This window comes from Nycticebus coucang, chromosome 4 (assembly GCF_027406575.1).
Source record: "Nycticebus coucang isolate mNycCou1 chromosome 4, mNycCou1.pri, whole genome shotgun sequence".
Taxonomy (NCBI): Eukaryota; Metazoa; Chordata; class Mammalia; order Primates; family Lorisidae; genus Nycticebus; species Nycticebus coucang.
Genome location: NC_069783.1, coordinates 136,376,811 through 136,394,463, shown reverse-complemented (window position 1 = coordinate 136,394,463; position 17,653 = coordinate 136,376,811). Strand labels below are relative to the sequence as shown.

At 45.6% G+C, this 17,653-nt stretch overlaps 1 gene segment (V, D, J or C); it reads left to right on the top strand.

Annotated features, from left to right (window-relative positions):
• The window catches only part of LOC128584925 (immunoglobulin lambda variable 4-69-like), a 32,731-nt gene extending 24,921 nt beyond the window's left edge, over positions 1-7,810 (top strand). Inside the window, 1 exon segment of the V gene segment in view lies at positions 7,498-7,810. Coding sequence covers positions 7,498-7,605 — 108 coding nt within the window.
• Positions 7,811-17,653: the final 9,843 nt, after the last annotated feature.

Below are 17,653 nucleotides of genomic sequence, written 5' to 3'. Positions count from 1 at the left end.
CTCTTGCCTCAACCTCCCGAGTAGCTGGGATTACAGGTGCCCCCCACAACACCCAGCTATTTTTGTTGCAGTTTGGCCGTGGCCAGGTTCAAACCAGCCACCCTCGGTATATGGGGCCAGCGCCCTACTCACTGAGGCACAGGCGCCTCCCAGGAATTTTATATTTGTAGTGTTTTCTAAGGAGGCTAACAAATTAAGTTATCATTTGTATACAGGTTTGCACCTCTCATGGTCCAAGCTTCCTTCTGCCAGTGAGAATGACAGCAATCACATACAAAGTGTCAGAATCGGAATCCTAGTATGTTATAAGATTCAGACTGTGCCTTGTAAAAAGACAGTGACCTGGGGAGTTGCAGAGACCATCCGGGGCACTAGGGGACTGCCCTGTGGTCCCTACACACCTGTTCAGGGAGGACCAGTCACTCCAAGGAGACTGGGCCTCAGGGCTGGGCCTGTGCTCACTGATGGGGACTCAGCAGCTGTGTTCTCTCTGGCCTGGCATAGTCCCCTGAGCAGGGACCTTTTTATGGTCTCAGCAGGTGCTTCCTCCCAGGGCTCCCCCAGGGGGCAAAGCAAACCTCCCCCTCCTCAGTCTGCAGGAAGAGCTGAGCCCCAGCCCAGGGTCAGGGAGGGTCTGGGCAGTCCCTGGATGGAAACACATTTGCGAGCAGCCCCTCCTGTGCAGAGGGTGGGGAGAAAAGAGGGCCTGAGGCAGCCCAGCCCCACTGTGGGGACGAGGGTTGTGTCCACCATGGCCTGGGCTCCTGTCCTCCTCGTGCTCCTTTGTCACTGCTCAGGTGGGGACAGGCCTTCGAGGACATGACTCTGGATCTTGTGGCAATAATTCCACGGACTCTGCCCCAGTAAGAACTTGTGTCTGTGTTTGCAGGTTCCCTCTCCCAGCCTGTGCTGACTCAGCCGCCCTCCCTCTCTGCATCCCTGGGAGCATCAGCCAGACTCACCTGCACTCTGAGCAGTGGCTTCCCCATAGGTGACTTCCACATATGCTGGTTCCAGCATAATCCAGGGAGCCCTCCCCAGTATCTCCTGATACTACTCAGACTCCAATAAACACCAGGGCTCCGGGGTCCCCAGCCGCTTCTCTGGATCCAAAGATGCCTCAACCAATGCAGGGATCCTGCACATCTCTGGGCTGCAGGCCGAGGACGAGGCTGACTATTACTGTATGACATATCATGGCAGCTCTGAGAGTTACACAGTGCTTCAGCCACACGGGGAAGTGAGACAAAAACACCCTTGCTCTTCTGGCCTGGTGCAGGCTCCCGTTGGTGGTGACTGTGGGGACTCAGTCCAACTGAGTCCAACTCAGGGATGACGTCTCCAGTGATTGTCCTCAGGGAGCAGATCTGACAATGGCACATCCTTTTCTTCAGATAAAAGTTCGGATTGATCCACTGCTCATATCTTTTCACTCTACTAATATTTTCAAAGGCAGAGATAAAACTTTCTCAGTAGAAACTTTATAGGGATCAAGAACAGGTTGATTCCAGCACCTACAACTGAGGCAAGAGTGACTCAGAGGTGCTTCCCAGGTGCCTTTAGGATATGACACCACCCTGCAGGGAGGAATTTTATCCTCTACAATAGCAATGAACCACCAGAACATTTAAATTAAAACCCTACAATTCACAATGATATCAATATGAAGCCCTTGACTATAAATCTGAGAAAAATTGAAAGTATTATAAACTGAAAATTATGAACCCTTGCAAAAAATTACATACATTTTCAGTTCATTCATAGGAATATTTTTGGCTTTGAAAAATTCATTGCGGTTAATATGATTCTTCCCCAATTGATCTAAAGATGAATCTTGAAGTCCTTGGGTAAAGTACATGTGCAGAGAATGATGAGTAGGAAATATCAGCGAATGAAAACATAAATGGTCGATAAAGACAGTGATGAAGCACAGCCCTTGGGATGACCCTGCTTAATCCTCTGTTACTGACTGTGTCCAGGACATGGTAGGATGGAGAGGGTTGTTTGAAGTTCAGATTTCATTCTGGGTGACCACGTGAGTCCACGGAGGACAGTGCCAGTCAGAGCAAAGTCCCAGGTCAGGTGCAGGTCCCTGCCCCACAGGTCTGATTATGAGACCTGTGATTTCCTATTTGGCTGTTTCTGGTGTTGAAAGGAAACTCTCACTTTTCTGATGCTGCTTCTGCTCAGAATGGGCAGCTCCCCTGAAGCTCTTCCTGGTCACTGGCAGTCACTTTGAGTGGAGGAGGGTCAGCAGCCCAGCGTGGCAGTGACACTCTAACTGCCACTTACTCAGGCCTGGTCTTTTCACTGCTGCTACTGCACACAGTTTACAGGTCTGGGGCAGTCAGAACCCCTGACCATGCCACAGGCTCTGAGAGTCCCCAGGGGGAAAAGACTCCCTAATCACCCAGACAGAAGACATGAGGTAGTATCACCTGTGGAGGCAAAAAGTGTTCCCAGGCTGAGGTCAGTTCTGGAGAAGACTCCATTGCCAGGGCAGGATGTGGAGACCCCCGCAGGTCATCCTTCAGCCTGAAGTTTCCAGAGAAGAAATGCAGGACATAGGTCACTAACTGTACGTGGGGAGCTGATCTGGTGGAGACATCACTTCAGACAAAAAGTGCGTTTCCCCTTCCTCAGAGCATAAGCATCACTGGGGCATATGTGGCCACCTTCAAAGAGGAATATTGTGACATAAGGTAAGAGAGACATGAGACTTCAGGACCATCTCAACAGATGGAAAACAGACTGCCGGAAACTTTATTTTCAATACAATTGACTGACTTCAAACTCTGAAACTAAATGCTTACCAATGCAATGTGTCTCATTTCTTCCTAGAGCAAGAAAATGAAAACCAACAGAGAAAACTAATAAACAAACACCAGGGGATATTTCAGCTCTATTGACAAAACCTCCAGCAGTCTCATAATATAGTATCCAAAATGTCTTAGATACAATAAGAAATCACTTGTCATATCAAGAACAGGGAAAACTACAACTCGAATAAGGAAAGCAGGATCCACAGACATAGACACTGAGATGATGTAGGTGATGAAATTGTATGGCAGATGCATGTAAGTCAGAAATCATAAAATTCCTTTCATCAGCTATTTCAGATATTTTTGAAACAAATGGCAAAGGATAAAATCTCAGAAAAATGTAGAAGTCAGAAAAAGTACATGGAAATTATAGAACAAAAATTTTTAATGAAATACAAGGTTTTTTTAATTGAACATTTTGTAAAGACTTGAGTACAAGTAAATATGAAACTAAAATTCAGGCACTAGGGAAGATGCTTCACTCAAGTAGAGAAGTATGAGCCACAGTTACCTCAGCCCAGCAGGGGGAGCTGTGGGGCTGGTCAGGGCTGAGCCAGGCCTGGAGAAAACTCAAATGGTTCAAATTTAATGCTCCCCGTGCCTGAGCTGACAGGCCTGAGTTAGAGGGGACAGCAGGTGCTTCCTCCCAAGAAGCAAACTCAGAGTTCACAGCACCCAGCCTGCCTGACACTGTTGCTGCTCCCTGGGCTGAGGGGACCCAGAATCAGGTGGTGCTGGTGCTGTTGGTGAAGGGCTTATATTCCCATAATGCACAACCCAACACACACCCACCTCCCAGAAAGCTGAGGAGGAGATCAAAGAACCATCCCAGAGTCCAGAAACAGTGCGGGTCTGGAAGACTTCTGGAAAGGCCACACCATGGCCTGGACTCCTCTTCCTCCTCACTCTTTGCCCAGGTACAAAAAGATTTCTGAGACCAGCCTTTGAAGGGGTCCCTTCTGTCTTCCTTCCTCAGTCCTATCATGAGTCTGATTTGGGGTTCAGAGTATGTTTTCAGGCTGTGGTGACCCAAGAGCTTCCTACATATCATGAGAGATGGTCACTCTCACCTGTGGCTCTAGCATTGGAGTAGCCACCAGTGGTCACCATCCTTCCTGGATCCCGCAGAAGTCTGGCCAAGTCACCAGGAAATTAATTTATGATATAAGCTTCAAACACTCCTGAATGACAGGGAGTTCTCAGGTTCTCTCCTTGTGGATAAAGCTGTCCTGACCCCTCTCAGGTCCCAGCCCATGGTCCAGGCTGAGGACTACTGCAGCACTACAGGGGTGGTCGGCACAGGGAGAGACCAGAGGAAGAACAAGACATGAACCGACCTTTGACTGAGCCTGGGTCAGTCAAATATGATCACGTGATGTCAGGATCACATGACCAAACAGCTGGGTTCTCAGGACAGCCTACACATTAAATATCCTCAGGGAGAAAGGTGAATGGAACAGAAGGGTCTGAATTCATTCCCACATCCAATTTGAGTCTCATAGTGGAGGATATTTCTGGATGATTCAGAAGGATGTAAACCAAAAAGAGCAGTATTTAATTATCCTGTGTTAGAAAAATAAAAGCAACAGCTGGGTCAGATTTAAAGATTAACATCACACACATTTCCCTCAGAAAGAAGCCTCTAGTGCAGAGGGATTTGTTTTTTTGTTATATTATTATAATAAAGTTCATTTTATTTGGTTCTACTTTTACAGTATACAACATGTGAATGCAATATGGATGTTGTATTACATTTTTAAAATATTTTTAAATATAATTGTAAAAATGGTTCTTCTTGTCTATGGGTATAATTTAATAAATCCATCTTCTAAGATAAATCGTAATCCTAACCCCCAGTACTGCTTAAGGTTTTTTTTTTTTTTTGCAGATTTTGCAGTTTTTGGCGGGGCTAGGTTTGAACCCGCCACCTCCGGCATATAGGGTCGGCGCCCTACTCCTTTGAGCCATAGGATCCGCCCACTGCTTAAGGTTTTAAGGTTTTTATATTTTGAATATAATATCATTGCAGATGAAGTTAGTTGAGATGACACCATTTACAGGACTGTGGTGTCCTCCTGACTCAGAGTGCCTGGAGTTCTGGTAATACAGTCCTGAGAATACAGGAGGACGTGGAGAGGATGCCATGTGACGATGAGGGCAGGGAAAAGAATTATGTGGCTGCAAATCAAGGGACACCAAAACTTGTCAGCAAACCACCCACAGGCAGTAAGAGGGAGGGAGTGTCACCCCAAAGGTCCAGAGCACACAGGGCCCCATCTCTGGATTTCACAGGACTGGCCTCCAGAACGGCGCATTTCTGTTGCTCTAGGCTGCCCAGGGTGGACTGCGTCGTGACTGTTGTCCCAGAACACAAATGTACCAAACAAGCAACATAATAGGGTTTCTGAATTTGATTGCATTTATCTCATCTTGCCCTCACTTACTCCACAAGTATGATCATATGTGGGCCCCTATTTCTTTACTTTACACCTGTAATTGTCATTTGTGATTAATATAGTGATTCATCTGACTTTAAAATACAAAAAAATAAGCACTGCTTAATATTATGAATATGGTAAGTACTAATGAGAAATTGAAACTTCTAAATTATTTCCCTTGTTCACGGGCATCAAGATGTGAAGATGAAAAGATCATGTTGTTATTACCAGGCTTCAGGTCATCTCTGGGGATGGGGCTTCAGGTCATCTCAGGGGGAGCTGCCGTCACACTTGCTGGGAAGCCTCAAGTGTGTTATGCTCAGCCCGCCACTTAAAAATTGGGACGCAGGGCGGTACTTTCCTGGACACACTGACAAGAGGCAGAGCAGACAGAGGCATGAGGAGCAGTCCTTCACCAAACCCACCAGCGCCTCCCTGCCTCTGTCAGACCAGAGACTCTCAGACGTTCCTGGGCACAGGGATCACCTGGGAGCCTGTCACATGTGGACTCTGAATCGGGGCATCTGAAGTGGGGCCTGGGATTCTGCATTTATAAAAGGTGATTTCCCCCAAACCTCCACATGTATGCCTCAATGTCACCAAATATATAAGAATGGTGGAAAACAAGAAGGAGACCCACTAGCAAATGAAAACAGAAAAGAACCCTCTCCAAGGAGAATTAAAGAATTTTAATTAAAGAAGGATTCCAAGTCCATTCAGGAAGAAGACAGTGAGGAGGTAGGACAGGTACCACTTTCAAGAGGAAAAAAAGACTGCAATGAGAGTAAACACACCCCAATCCCCACCTCTGGCTCCTGCCCAGACCCTCACTGGTTTTCCCTCCAGCCCGTCCACAGTGAAGTCTATTCCCGCCTCTCCCTCTCCCTCTCTCTGACTCACAACTCTCCTTCTCAGCCTTTGGGTCTCTCTCCCTTTCATTCAACATCCCTCCTCTCTTTGACCTCTTCAACTAACTGCTAAAATATTTGCTTAAGAAAAGATACGGACTTATAAGACATTTTCACTCACATCCTCTATTTTTATTGTACTTCTCTGATCTCCCACTTCAGAAGAAGCCCCCAGTGAGCTGATTCCCTTCTCTCATCACTGTGAGGACCTTCTCCTCCTCCTCCCTGGGTCTCTCCTCACTCCCCGGTGATCCCAGTGGGTCCCCAGCCTGCTCCTTTATCCCCAAGACACTCCCCACCCTCCATTCCCTGTGCGTGACCTCCTGAGGGAACCAGTGGGGAGAGAGAAACCCAGTTTCAAGAGCAGCCTGGGAAGTGGGATCATGGCTCACCTGTTCTGCTCTCAGCGAATGTGCATCTTATTTCATGGACAGTTTGTGTGTTCTGTTTCCACTGAGGAGGCTCAAAGAAAAGAATAAATTCTGAGACGTGGTCGGAGAAGCCCTGAAGAGGGGCCTCACTCTGCCCTTGGGCAGGGAGTGGGCAGTGGTCAAGGCTCTTGTGGAGGCAGGAGCCTCTGTCAGGACCCTCTGGCATCTGGTCACAGACACACGGGACCTGGGCATGGGCAGGAGAGGCAACTGGGGGTCTGTCACTGAAGGCTCTGTGGGGTTCAGCTGGGACACGAGACACCTGGCCCTGAGCTCAACATAGTCAGCAGCTGTTTTATCTTTGGGTCCCTAGGAAACCTCATGCCAGGCCCAGCCCAGACTCCCCTCCCAGAAATAACATCCAGTCACTGGGGCTGCACACAGGCCCAGGGAGTGTTGGGATGGGCAGGGGAAGAGCAGCACATTTGCATGCAGGGCCCCTCTCTCTCCTCTGGGGCTGGAGGGGGATAAGAGAGACCTGCAGCCTGTCTGCCTCAGCAGAGCTCTGGGGTGTCTGCACCATGGCCTGGACCCCACTTCTCCTCCTCAGCCTCCTCCTTTACTGCACAGGTCAGGAGGGTCAGCACCCTGAACCCCCAATATTCAAACCCATACCAGGACTGTTCTTCTGTCCTGTCCTTCCTCCAGGCCATAATTGGTGTCTGTGTTTCCAGGGTCCTCCTCCCAGCCTGTGCTGACTCAGCCACCATCTGCATCTGCCACCTTGGGAGCCTCGGTCAAGCTCACCTGCACCCTGAGCAGTGCACACAGAAGCTACACCATTGCATGGCTCCAGCAGCAGCCAGGAGAGGCCCCTCGGTACTTGATGGGTCTTAGCAGTGCTGGGAGCAGCAGCAAGGGGGACGGGATCCCTGACCGCTTCTCGGGATCCAGCTCTGGGGCTGACCGCTACTTGACCATCTCCAACCTCCAGTCTGAGGATGAGGCTGATTATTACTGTGGAAGTGGTGACAGCAGTGGTTTACACAGTGACACAGGCAGATAAGGAAGTGGGACAAAAACCTCCGCCTGCTCGGGGTCTTGTTCTATGTTAATTTTTAAATTGTAAAATCTGTTCCATGTACTCAAACTGTACTTGAAAGCAACTCTGGTTTAAAATACTTTTTCTCTCAATTTCACATTCACGGTTCCTGAAGTCTGAGGAAAACTAAAACAGAAACAAAAACAAATCTGGTGACTGTGTCTGTGGAACTGGCCTGAAAAGGTTGAAAATGACCCTCCCTGGCTCACATCTTGATCAGAGCCCATGGATCATCCCAGCTGTGGACAGTACTACAGCATGGACAGCAGTTGTCACGGGAGAGACCTCCCCTTCCCTCTCGGTCACCTGAGCTCAAGGCTGCCTGAGTCTCCCTTCAAGCCATGGACTGGGCAGTGGAATGTGAATTACTGACTGAGGACACAGGTCAGGGAGGAATTCTAGGCACAGAGCTGGCCTGGCTCACTCACACGTTCCTGCATCTTTAGCTGTCACCTCAGAATACAGCATGAGTATGGGGGCAGCTGAGAGGCTAAGGCAGCAAACCTCCTTGTGGGAGGTGAAGTGGGAAAGGCAGGTTCTACCTCAGCTGTGAAATGCTGAGCCTGCTCCAGGGGAGATGAGGGATGCAGGACCCATGAATGTGACTTTCCTACAACTGATCCCACTCAGAGACATGGGGACCCCATAGGCGGGCTTTCCTGAGCCCATGACATTGACTTCTGTCCGCTCCTCTCCTCCTCATTGGGCCTTTTCAACAGTCCAGGATGTGATGTAGGGTCTGTGGGACATTAGGGACTAGAAGTTCTTCAATGTGTGCCTCGTGTCACTCTCCAAGTGGAGCTCATGATGTGCACAGATCATTGGGGATGAATGAAGAGCCTGGATACCAAGAGTCCCCAAACAGTAAGCCTGAGTCTGTGAACAGACAGAAGTCTTGGATGTTCTAGGGGGGTCATCTGGGTTCTTCTTTGTCGCCATGACCTCCTAATACCTTTGCCTCTAGGGACAGAGTCAGGCTGACCACTGCTGTCACGGCTGAATAAAACCCAATGGCATGAAGAGCTTCCATCCAGGGGGCAATGAGACCAGGGTCTACCCTTCATGTCCACCACAAATCCCCTCCTTTGACCAACACTTGGTCAGGTTCTGGATTCTCCTGTCACTTGTGCTCCCTGAAAGTCCGATGTTCTCAACTTGCCTCATCTTCCTGGAGTCAATGAGAATCACACCTCCTCTCACTGGCTTCCCAGTGAAAATGGAACATGTGTCTCCAAAGGTTATAAGAGCCACTCACATGTGTGTGGGGTAACGTTGGCGATAAAAATGCAGCTTGTGTGACATAGCTACCCAGGTCCCCTCTGCCCAGTCCCCTATATGTCACCTGCACGCGTCCAACGATTTGTAGATTATTCCCTGAGATCTGAAGCCTTGGGAGGCTGGGTCCTCCTTATCCTTAGAATGTGTCCCAGAGAGGTCCTGGATTCCCAGGTGCAGGATGAGCCTACCGTGTAGGAGATGGCTCTGGGACCATTCAGTGTCACCTTCCCTACTTTAATCCCAGGATTCTTTCTTCTCTCTGGGTCTTTGGTTGGGAAGATGCTGGAATGCACCTTAGTTCTTTGGGGACAACAAGGATAAAAAGCACAGTTCCAAGAGAGCTGTCACCTGGTCAAGCAGCTCTACTAGGTCATCAAATGTCCTCATATCAGAATTAAGTACATTGGATTCTTAATTATCCATTTGTGTGATGCTTTACAAAGAAGAATGTGTTTCAAGTCCATGCACATTAGTACAAAAGATGTAAAGTCTCCATCTTTTTTAGTGGCTGAATATTATTCCATGGTATACATATACCACAGCTTGTTAATCTGTTCCTGGATTGGTGGGCATTTAGAATGTTTCCACGGTTTGGTGATTGTAAATTGAGCTGTGATAAAGACTACAGTAAATGTACTTATGATAAAATGATTTTTTTTAATCTGTGTAGATGCCTAGTAGTGGGATTGTAGGATCAAATGGGGAGGTCTACTTTGAATTCTTTGAGGATTTTCCACACTTCCTTCCAAAAAGGTTGTATTGGTTTGCAGTTGCACCAGCAGTACCAAAATGTGCCCCTCTCTCCACATCCATGCCAGCATCTGTAGTTTTGAGTTTAGTCATATGGGCTATTCACACTGGGGTTCGGTGATATCTTACAGTAATTTTTTTTTATTGTTGGGGATTAATTGAGGGTACAAGAAGCCAGGTAACACAGATTGTATTTGTTAGATAAAGTGTCTCTTACAATTGTGTCTTGCCACCAAGAGGCATGTCACACACTGAGCTCCCAACACCCTCCCATCTTCCCTCTCTCTGCTCTTTCTTTCCCCCACTCCTGTCCCTCATTCTCTCCCTCTCTCTGATCTCTCCTTCCCCCACCGACCATGGTGTACTAGGTCATTAATTGTCCTCATATCATAATTGAGTACATTGGATTCATGATTCTCCCTAAGAGTAATGTGTTCCATTTCCATACAGGTTAATACGAAGGATGTAAAGTCTCCATCTTTTTAATGGCTGAATAGTATTCCATGGTATACATATACCACAGCTTGTTAATCCATTCCTGGGTTGGTGGGCATTTAGGCTGTTTCCACATTTTGGTGATTGATTGTAAATTGAGCTGCAATAAACAGTCTACTGCAAGTGTCCTTATGATAAAAGGATTTTTTTTTCCTTCCGGGTAGATGTCAAGTAATGGGATTGCAGGATCAAACGGGAGGTCTATCTTGAGTTCTTTGAGGTTTTTCCATACTTCCTTCTAAAAAGGTTGTATTAATTTGCAGTCCCACCAGCAGTGTAAAAGTGTTCCCTTCTTTCCACATCCACACCAGCATCTGCAGTTTTGTTTTTGTTGTTGTTTTGAGACAGATTCTCAAGCTGTTGCACTGGGTAGAGTGCTGTAGCATCACAGCTCACAGCAATCTCCAACTCTTGGGCTTAAGCGATTCTCTTGCCTCAGCCTCCCAAGTAGCTGGGACTACAGGTACCCACCACAAAGCCTGGCTATTTTTTGGTTGAAGTTGTCATTGTTGCTTAGCAGACTCGGGTCAGGTTTGGACCCCCACCCTAGGTGTATGTAGCCAGTGCCCTTGCCAACTGAGCTATGGGTGCTGCCTCATCTGCAGTTTTGAGATTTTGTGATTTTAGCCATTCTCACTGGGGTTAGATATTTCAGGGTGGTTTTGATTTGCATTTCTCTAATAATTAGGGATGATGAGCATTTTTTCATATGTTTGCTAGCCATTTGCCTATCTTTGTTAGAGAAGTTTCTATCCATCTCTCTTGCCCATGGATATATGGGATTGTTGTCTTTTTTGTCTGTATTAATTTGAGTTCTCTATAGATCTTAGTTATCAAGCTTTTGTCTGATTCAAAATATGCAAATATCCTTTCCCATTGTGTAGGTTGTCTATTTGCTTTGGTTGTTGTCTCCTCAGCTGTACAGAAGCTGTTCATTTCAATTATGTCCCATTTGTTTATTTTTGTTGTTGTTGTTGCAATTGCCATGGAAATCTTCTTCATAAAGTCTTTCCCCAGGTCGATATCTTCCAGTGTTTTCCCCATGCTTTCCTTGAGTATTTGTATTGTTTCATGCCTTAAATTTAGATGCTTTATCCATCTTGAATCAATTTTTGTGATTAGAGAAAGGTGTGGGTCCAGTTTCAGTCTTTTACATGTGGATATCCAGTTCTCCTAGCACCATTTATTGAGTAGGAATCTTTCCCCAGTGTATGTTTTTGTTTGGTTTATCAAGGATTGGGTGGCTGTAAGATGTTAGTTTCATTTCCTGGTTTTCTATTAGATTTCAAATGTCTATGTTTCTATTTTTGTGCCAGTACCTTGCAGTCTTGACCACTATGGCTTTTTAGTACAGCCTAAAATCTGGTACACTGATGCTCCTAGCTTTGTTTTTATTACTAAGAACTGCCTTCGCTATACAGGGTTTTTTCTGGTTCCATACAAAATGAAGAATCATTTTTTCCAAGTCTTGAAAGTACGATGTTGGTATTTTAATAGGGATGGCATTGAATCAGTAGATTGCTTGGGAAGTATATACATTTTAACAATGTTGATTCTTCCCAACCATGAGCATGGTATGTTCTTCCATTTGTTAGTATCCTCTGCTATTTCCTTTCTTAAGGTTTCACAGTTTTCTTTATAGAGGTCCTTCACCTCTTTTGTTAGGTATATTGCTAGGTATTTCATTTTCTTTGAAGCTATGGTGAAGGGAGTTGTGTCCTTTATTAGCCTCTCATCTTAGCTGTTATTGGCATATACAAAGGCTACTGACTTGTGGACATTCCTGAGACATCACTGTATTTTTTAATGACTTCCAGGAGTCTCGTGGTTGAGTCTTTAGGGTTCTCTAAGTATAAGATCATGTCATCAGCAAAGAGGGAGAGTCTGACCTCCTCTGCTCCCATTTGGATGCCCTTTATTGCCTTCTCTTTCCTGATTGTATTGGCTAGAACTTCTAGCACTATGTTGAATAGTAATGGTAACAGAGGACAACCTGGTCTGGTTGCAGTTCTAAGTGGAAAAGCTTTCAGTTTTACTCCATTCAATAAAATATTAGCTGTGGGTTTCTCATCGATAGCTTCGATCAGTTTAAAAAATGTGCCAACGATGCCTATACTCTTCAGTGTTCTAATTAGAAAAGCATGCTGGATTTCGTAGAATGTTTTTTCTGCATCTATTGAGAGGATCCTATGGTCTTTGCCTTTGCTTCGTTGATACAGTGAATAATGTTTATGGACTTGCATATGTTAAACCAACATTACATTCAAGGGATAAAACTTACTAGATCATGATGTATGGCTTTTTAAATGATAAGCTGTAATCTATTGGCTAAGATTTTGTTCAGAATTTTTGCATCTGTATTCATTAGTAAAATTGGCCTGAAGTTCTCCTTTTTAGTTGCGTCTTTACCTAGTAGTAGGAAAAGTAATAGTAGTTTTGGTATCAGAGTGAAGTTTGCTTCATAGAAAGTGTTGGGGAAGATTCTTTCCTCCTCAATATATTGGAATCATTTCCGTGGTATGGGAATAGGCTCTTTTTTGAAGGTTTGATAGAATTCTTGCTTGAAGCCACCCAGACCAGGGCATTTTTTTATTGGGAGATTTTTTTATTTTTTCTTTGATCACAGTACTTGAAAATGGTCTGTTTAGCAGATTTATTTCTTCCTGGCTAATTCTAGGGAGAGTGTGTGATTCCAAATATTGATTGATTTCCTTCACATTGTCAAATTTCTGGGCATATAGTTTCTGGTAGTATTAAGAGATGATCTCTTGTGTCTCTGTGGCATCAGTTGTTATTTCCTCTTTATTATATCTGATTGAGGTTACTAGAGAATTTACTTTTCTATTTCTAGTTAACGTGGCCAAAGTTTTATCCATCTCATTTAATTTTTCAAAAAAAACCAACTTCTTGTTTCATTAATTTTCTGAATGATTCTTTTGTTTTTAATTTCATAAATCTCTGATTTAATTTTTTCAATTATGCATATTTAGTTGTAATACTAAAACTTCGTATAAGTGAAACATGTTACAGTTACCTGTAAACATTCGTTTTCTACTATTTACAAACTGAATAATTATGGAATGTTTGTATATTGCAACCAAGTGAGTTATAGAAAAGTCACACAAACAATATAAATCTGATGCCCAATCCTTTACAAACATGAAATTACTTTCATTGGGTTTTCAAACTGTCAAGTATAAATAGAATGAGGTCAGTTATACTTATGATGAGGCACTTTAACAATTACTCAAAAAGGTTAACTGTACAAAAGTGTAAAACAAGACCCTTAATTTCAGACATTTTTTGGGAGATCAATATATCTATACATGTTTGTGAAAAAAATATGGAGAAGTTTCAGTGTTGGAATAGTCACTTTCTGAAGTCCAACTGTCAGTAGGTAATGTTTAGTTCATTTGTATGTGAGCACATTAACTGGTGTGGTGATGTCTGTATGTTACGTATTTCACAGTTGGGCTGCCTTGGTTCAAGTGGAGGGAGAAGGGCAAAAAAATAAAAGTTTATAACACTCCGTATATAGATCATCTCAGATTAATTGTGTCTGATTTAATTTTGGATATTTCTTCCCTTCTGCTGGGTTTAGGCTTAGATTGTTCTTCTATTTCCAATTCCATGAGATGGCTTGTGACTTTGTTGATGCACTCTCTCTCCATTTTTCATATGTAGGCATCTAAAGTGATAAATTCTCTTCTCAAGACTACTTTGCTGTATCCCACAGGTTTTCGTAGCCTGTGTCTTCATTGTTGTTATGCTCAAGGAAGTTAATAATTTATTCTTTTATCTCTTCATGCACCCCACTGTCATTCAGCATAAGGTTGTTTAATTTCCATGGCTTTGTGCAGGGTTGAACATTTTTCTTGGAGTTGAGTTTCACCTTTAGTGCCTTGTGGTCTGAGAAGAGACAAGGTAAAATTTCAATTCTTTTGATCCTATTTATGTTTGTTTTGTGTCCTAGGATATGATCCACTTTGGAGAATGTTTCATGGGGTGATGAGAAAAATGTATATTCTCAGCTTTGGGGTGGAGTGTTCTATATACTTCTATCAAGCACAGCTTCTCCTTGGGGGAGGTCTCAGTGGCACCTGCCTCTGCTGCTGTGTCCACCCTCAGGACAGGGCTGTGTCCTCCTCCCCTGCCTGCTCTTCCACTGGAGCCCATGTGACTCAAAGCTGAGGTGTCTCACAGCTTTGGAGCCTTTGCCACCCACAGGCCCTGCAGCCACTGAGACACCCCTCTACCGTCTGCTGGGGGGCGGGGTCGGTGGAAGACATGACTCTGCACAGCCCACTTTTCTGGGGTCACACTGAAGGCTTCTGGCCTGGGGCATCCTCTGGAACCATCTCCATCCTTCTTCAGTGCTGGATCCTCCTGCTCCAGGGATCTGGGCCTTGGCCCTAAACTGTTCCAACCCTGGCATCTAACGCGTGCCAGACCTTCCTGAATATTTGTGTAAAGAATGAGGGAATTAATTCACCCTAGTTTCCTCTGAGATTTTTTTTGTTTGTTTTTTTGTTTTGTTTTTTGAGACAAAGTCTCACTCTGTCACCCTGGGTAGAGTGCCATGGCATCACAGCTGACAGCAACTTCAAGTTCTTGGGCTCAAGCGATCATCTTGCCTCTGTCTCCCAAGTAGCTGTGACTACAGGTGCCCGCCACCAGGCCCAGCTAGTTTGAGATGATTATTTTAATACCCACATTATCTATGGGAAAGTAAATGAGTTGCTCTGGCCTTGATTGTTTCAGAATTGTGCCAACCTGTTCCCTCACTGTCCAACCAGGGTCACAGTGTACAACCAATCCCACTGCAGCCCTCTGTCCGGCTCTCCCTCCAGGCCTTTCCTGTGTTGGCTGCAGCATCACCACCTCCCTGGACACTCGGGACCGTCTCCTCCACTCTGCCCGCCTGGGCTTCAGTCTACTGTCTCCTGTGTCCTAGTGCAGGGACACAGGCACCTCCACCCCTTTCCTGTTTGCTCTGCTATCATTTTCCTCCAGCTGCTCAGGTATGGTGCCTGCCTGGTCCATGTCCAAAGCTCGCCTAGAGCTTCTGTCCTCGAACTGAGTTTATAATGGATAACTGAGGACAGGCACAGCCAAGGGTCAGCATCTCCCTCTCACATGAAGGAAAATCAGCCCCAGGGCCCTGGACACCCAGGCCCCACACCCACCTCCACACTCTCTGTCCCCACACTGGTGTTTGCTGTGTCCTCTCTGAGCCTCGCTCTGGAAGGGGCTGAGCATTTTCCCCAACCTTTCTACATCCCATCCATGAATGTCCCTTTCCTCCTTGGTGACCTCCTGTTCACACTCACCATCGAGAGCAAGGGTCTCCTGGCCTGAGCCTTCTCCTGGAGGGATCCTCTCTGAGCTGCCCTCCAGCCTCAGGTGCTCAGCTCCAGAGTGGGTCACATGCTGCCCTGGGCCGGCATTCCATGCCAGACACCTCTGCTGAACTCTCCCATTTTTGCCCCAAATGCCTACAGAATCTGAAAATTAAAACCAAAACACAATACCTCCTTGCCTTTTCCTTGTCTTGGCAATGGGGGCGGGTTTGCTGCCCCTGGAGAACATACCTTGCTGTGTAAGCCTATACCTTGCTCTTACTCTATAAACCTCTCTCTCTTTCCCAATAAACTTTGTTTCATCTTTGCCTTTAAAAGAAACCAAAAGACAAAAATATATACAAATACTAACATTACTATTGAATTTCCACTATTAAAAAAGATGTGGAACAGAAGGTGAAACCTGGCCTGGCACAGTGGCTCATGCCTGCAATCCCAGCTCTCTGAGAGGTCAAGGTGGGAGAATCACTTGAACTCGGAGTTGGAGAGCAGCCTGAGTAACAGTGAGACCCTGTCTCTACTAAAAATAGAAAAATTAGCTGGCATTTTCACAGGCACCTGTAGTTCCAGCTACTCAGGAGGCTGAGGAGGTAGGAGGATCTCTCGAGCTCAGCAGTGTGACGTTGCTGTGGGCTAGGCTGATGACAATGCACTCTAACCTGGGCAACAGAGTGAGACTCTCTCTCCAAAATAAATAAATGAGTTAATAATATGGTGAAATCCATCCAGATAACAACACATAATACCATTACATATTAAAAAATTTATAAAATTATGTATGTTGTGTATAGTACATATAAGACAGTGTCAAAATGTCATCTTCCACCCTGACCTCCAGGTGAAGCCCATGTCTCCCCAGAGAAAGAGGAGGAGCTGGTTGGGGCCGTGGCAGGCTCAAGAGCTCAGGGTTCCCCAGGATAGGGCAGTGAGTGAGGCTTGAGCCCCAGAGCCAGGGCAGGGGCTGCAGGTGGCTGTGGGGTGGACGGGGCCAGACCAGGAAGGGGCCTGAAGGGGCTGAAGAGTGTGGGGTTTGTGCAAACAGCTAGGAGGAGTCAGGGCCAGATTTCACACCAGAGGTGACCTGCCTATCCTGAATGGAAAGGATCTCTCCGGATGCATGGAGGAGAGAGAACTCAGGGAAGCCAGGCATCTAACCAAAGATTATTTACTAAGGGAGATAATAAGTCAGGGAGTATGGGAACCACTTGCACAGTTACAGGAGATTCGCCCCTGGGTTACAGAAAGGAAGTGATGGTGTCTGTGTTCATCTTCCCAAGAGTCAGTGCTTGCGTAGAAACATTAAAATGTCACACATAGCTTCCTAGTTAGCTGTAAAAAAAAAAAAAAAGTAAGAAAATACAAATTGAAAAAATATGCTTGGAATGTAAACAAATTGTATTCTATCTAAAAAAAAATACTAATAAGAAATATAAGACCTAGATAATCATAAAGTACAAATTTAGGAACATAAAACTCACTTCACAAAAACCAGTGTTATGCCTTTACCTACCTCCTAATGTTTCACAAGTTGTTATGTTGTAAACATTTGCCGCCTGGAAGAAAGACCCGGACCCCACTTCAGGTATAAATTAGATGGTGATTTATTACACCTGCACAGGGGACCGCTGCCCAAAAGGCAAACGGCCCCAAAGTGAGGAGCAGGTGGACTTTTATACCATTTTTGTTGCCATGCAAGCAAGCAGAAACAAAAGCAGAATGTGGCTGGTTAGCTCAGGGGTGGGGTTACAGTCAGGGGGCTGCAGTGTGGCAACTGCGTGGCGTACATTGCAACAGTTGGCATGGAGACAGCTTGGGAGGTACAGTAGCCTGGGAACTTTGTGTAGGTAATTTTTCCATTATTGTTTACCCGCTGCTAGGGGGTTGGGGTTGGGGCAAGTTTTTCACCCTTGTTTAGCCATTGCTAGGGAGTTGGGGGAACTCAGAGAACTTCCCTGTTCTATTCTGAAACCTTGCCTTTGAAATTAACTGAGGGGAACATGTGGGGGACTAAGGCTGAAACAGGCTGAGACAAACCTGGGTCTTTTATAGGGCTGCTCTTTATCACATTCCCCACTGGTCTTATGGGGAATCAAATCCTTGATTCATCTGTGTCACTGGGAAGGGACTGA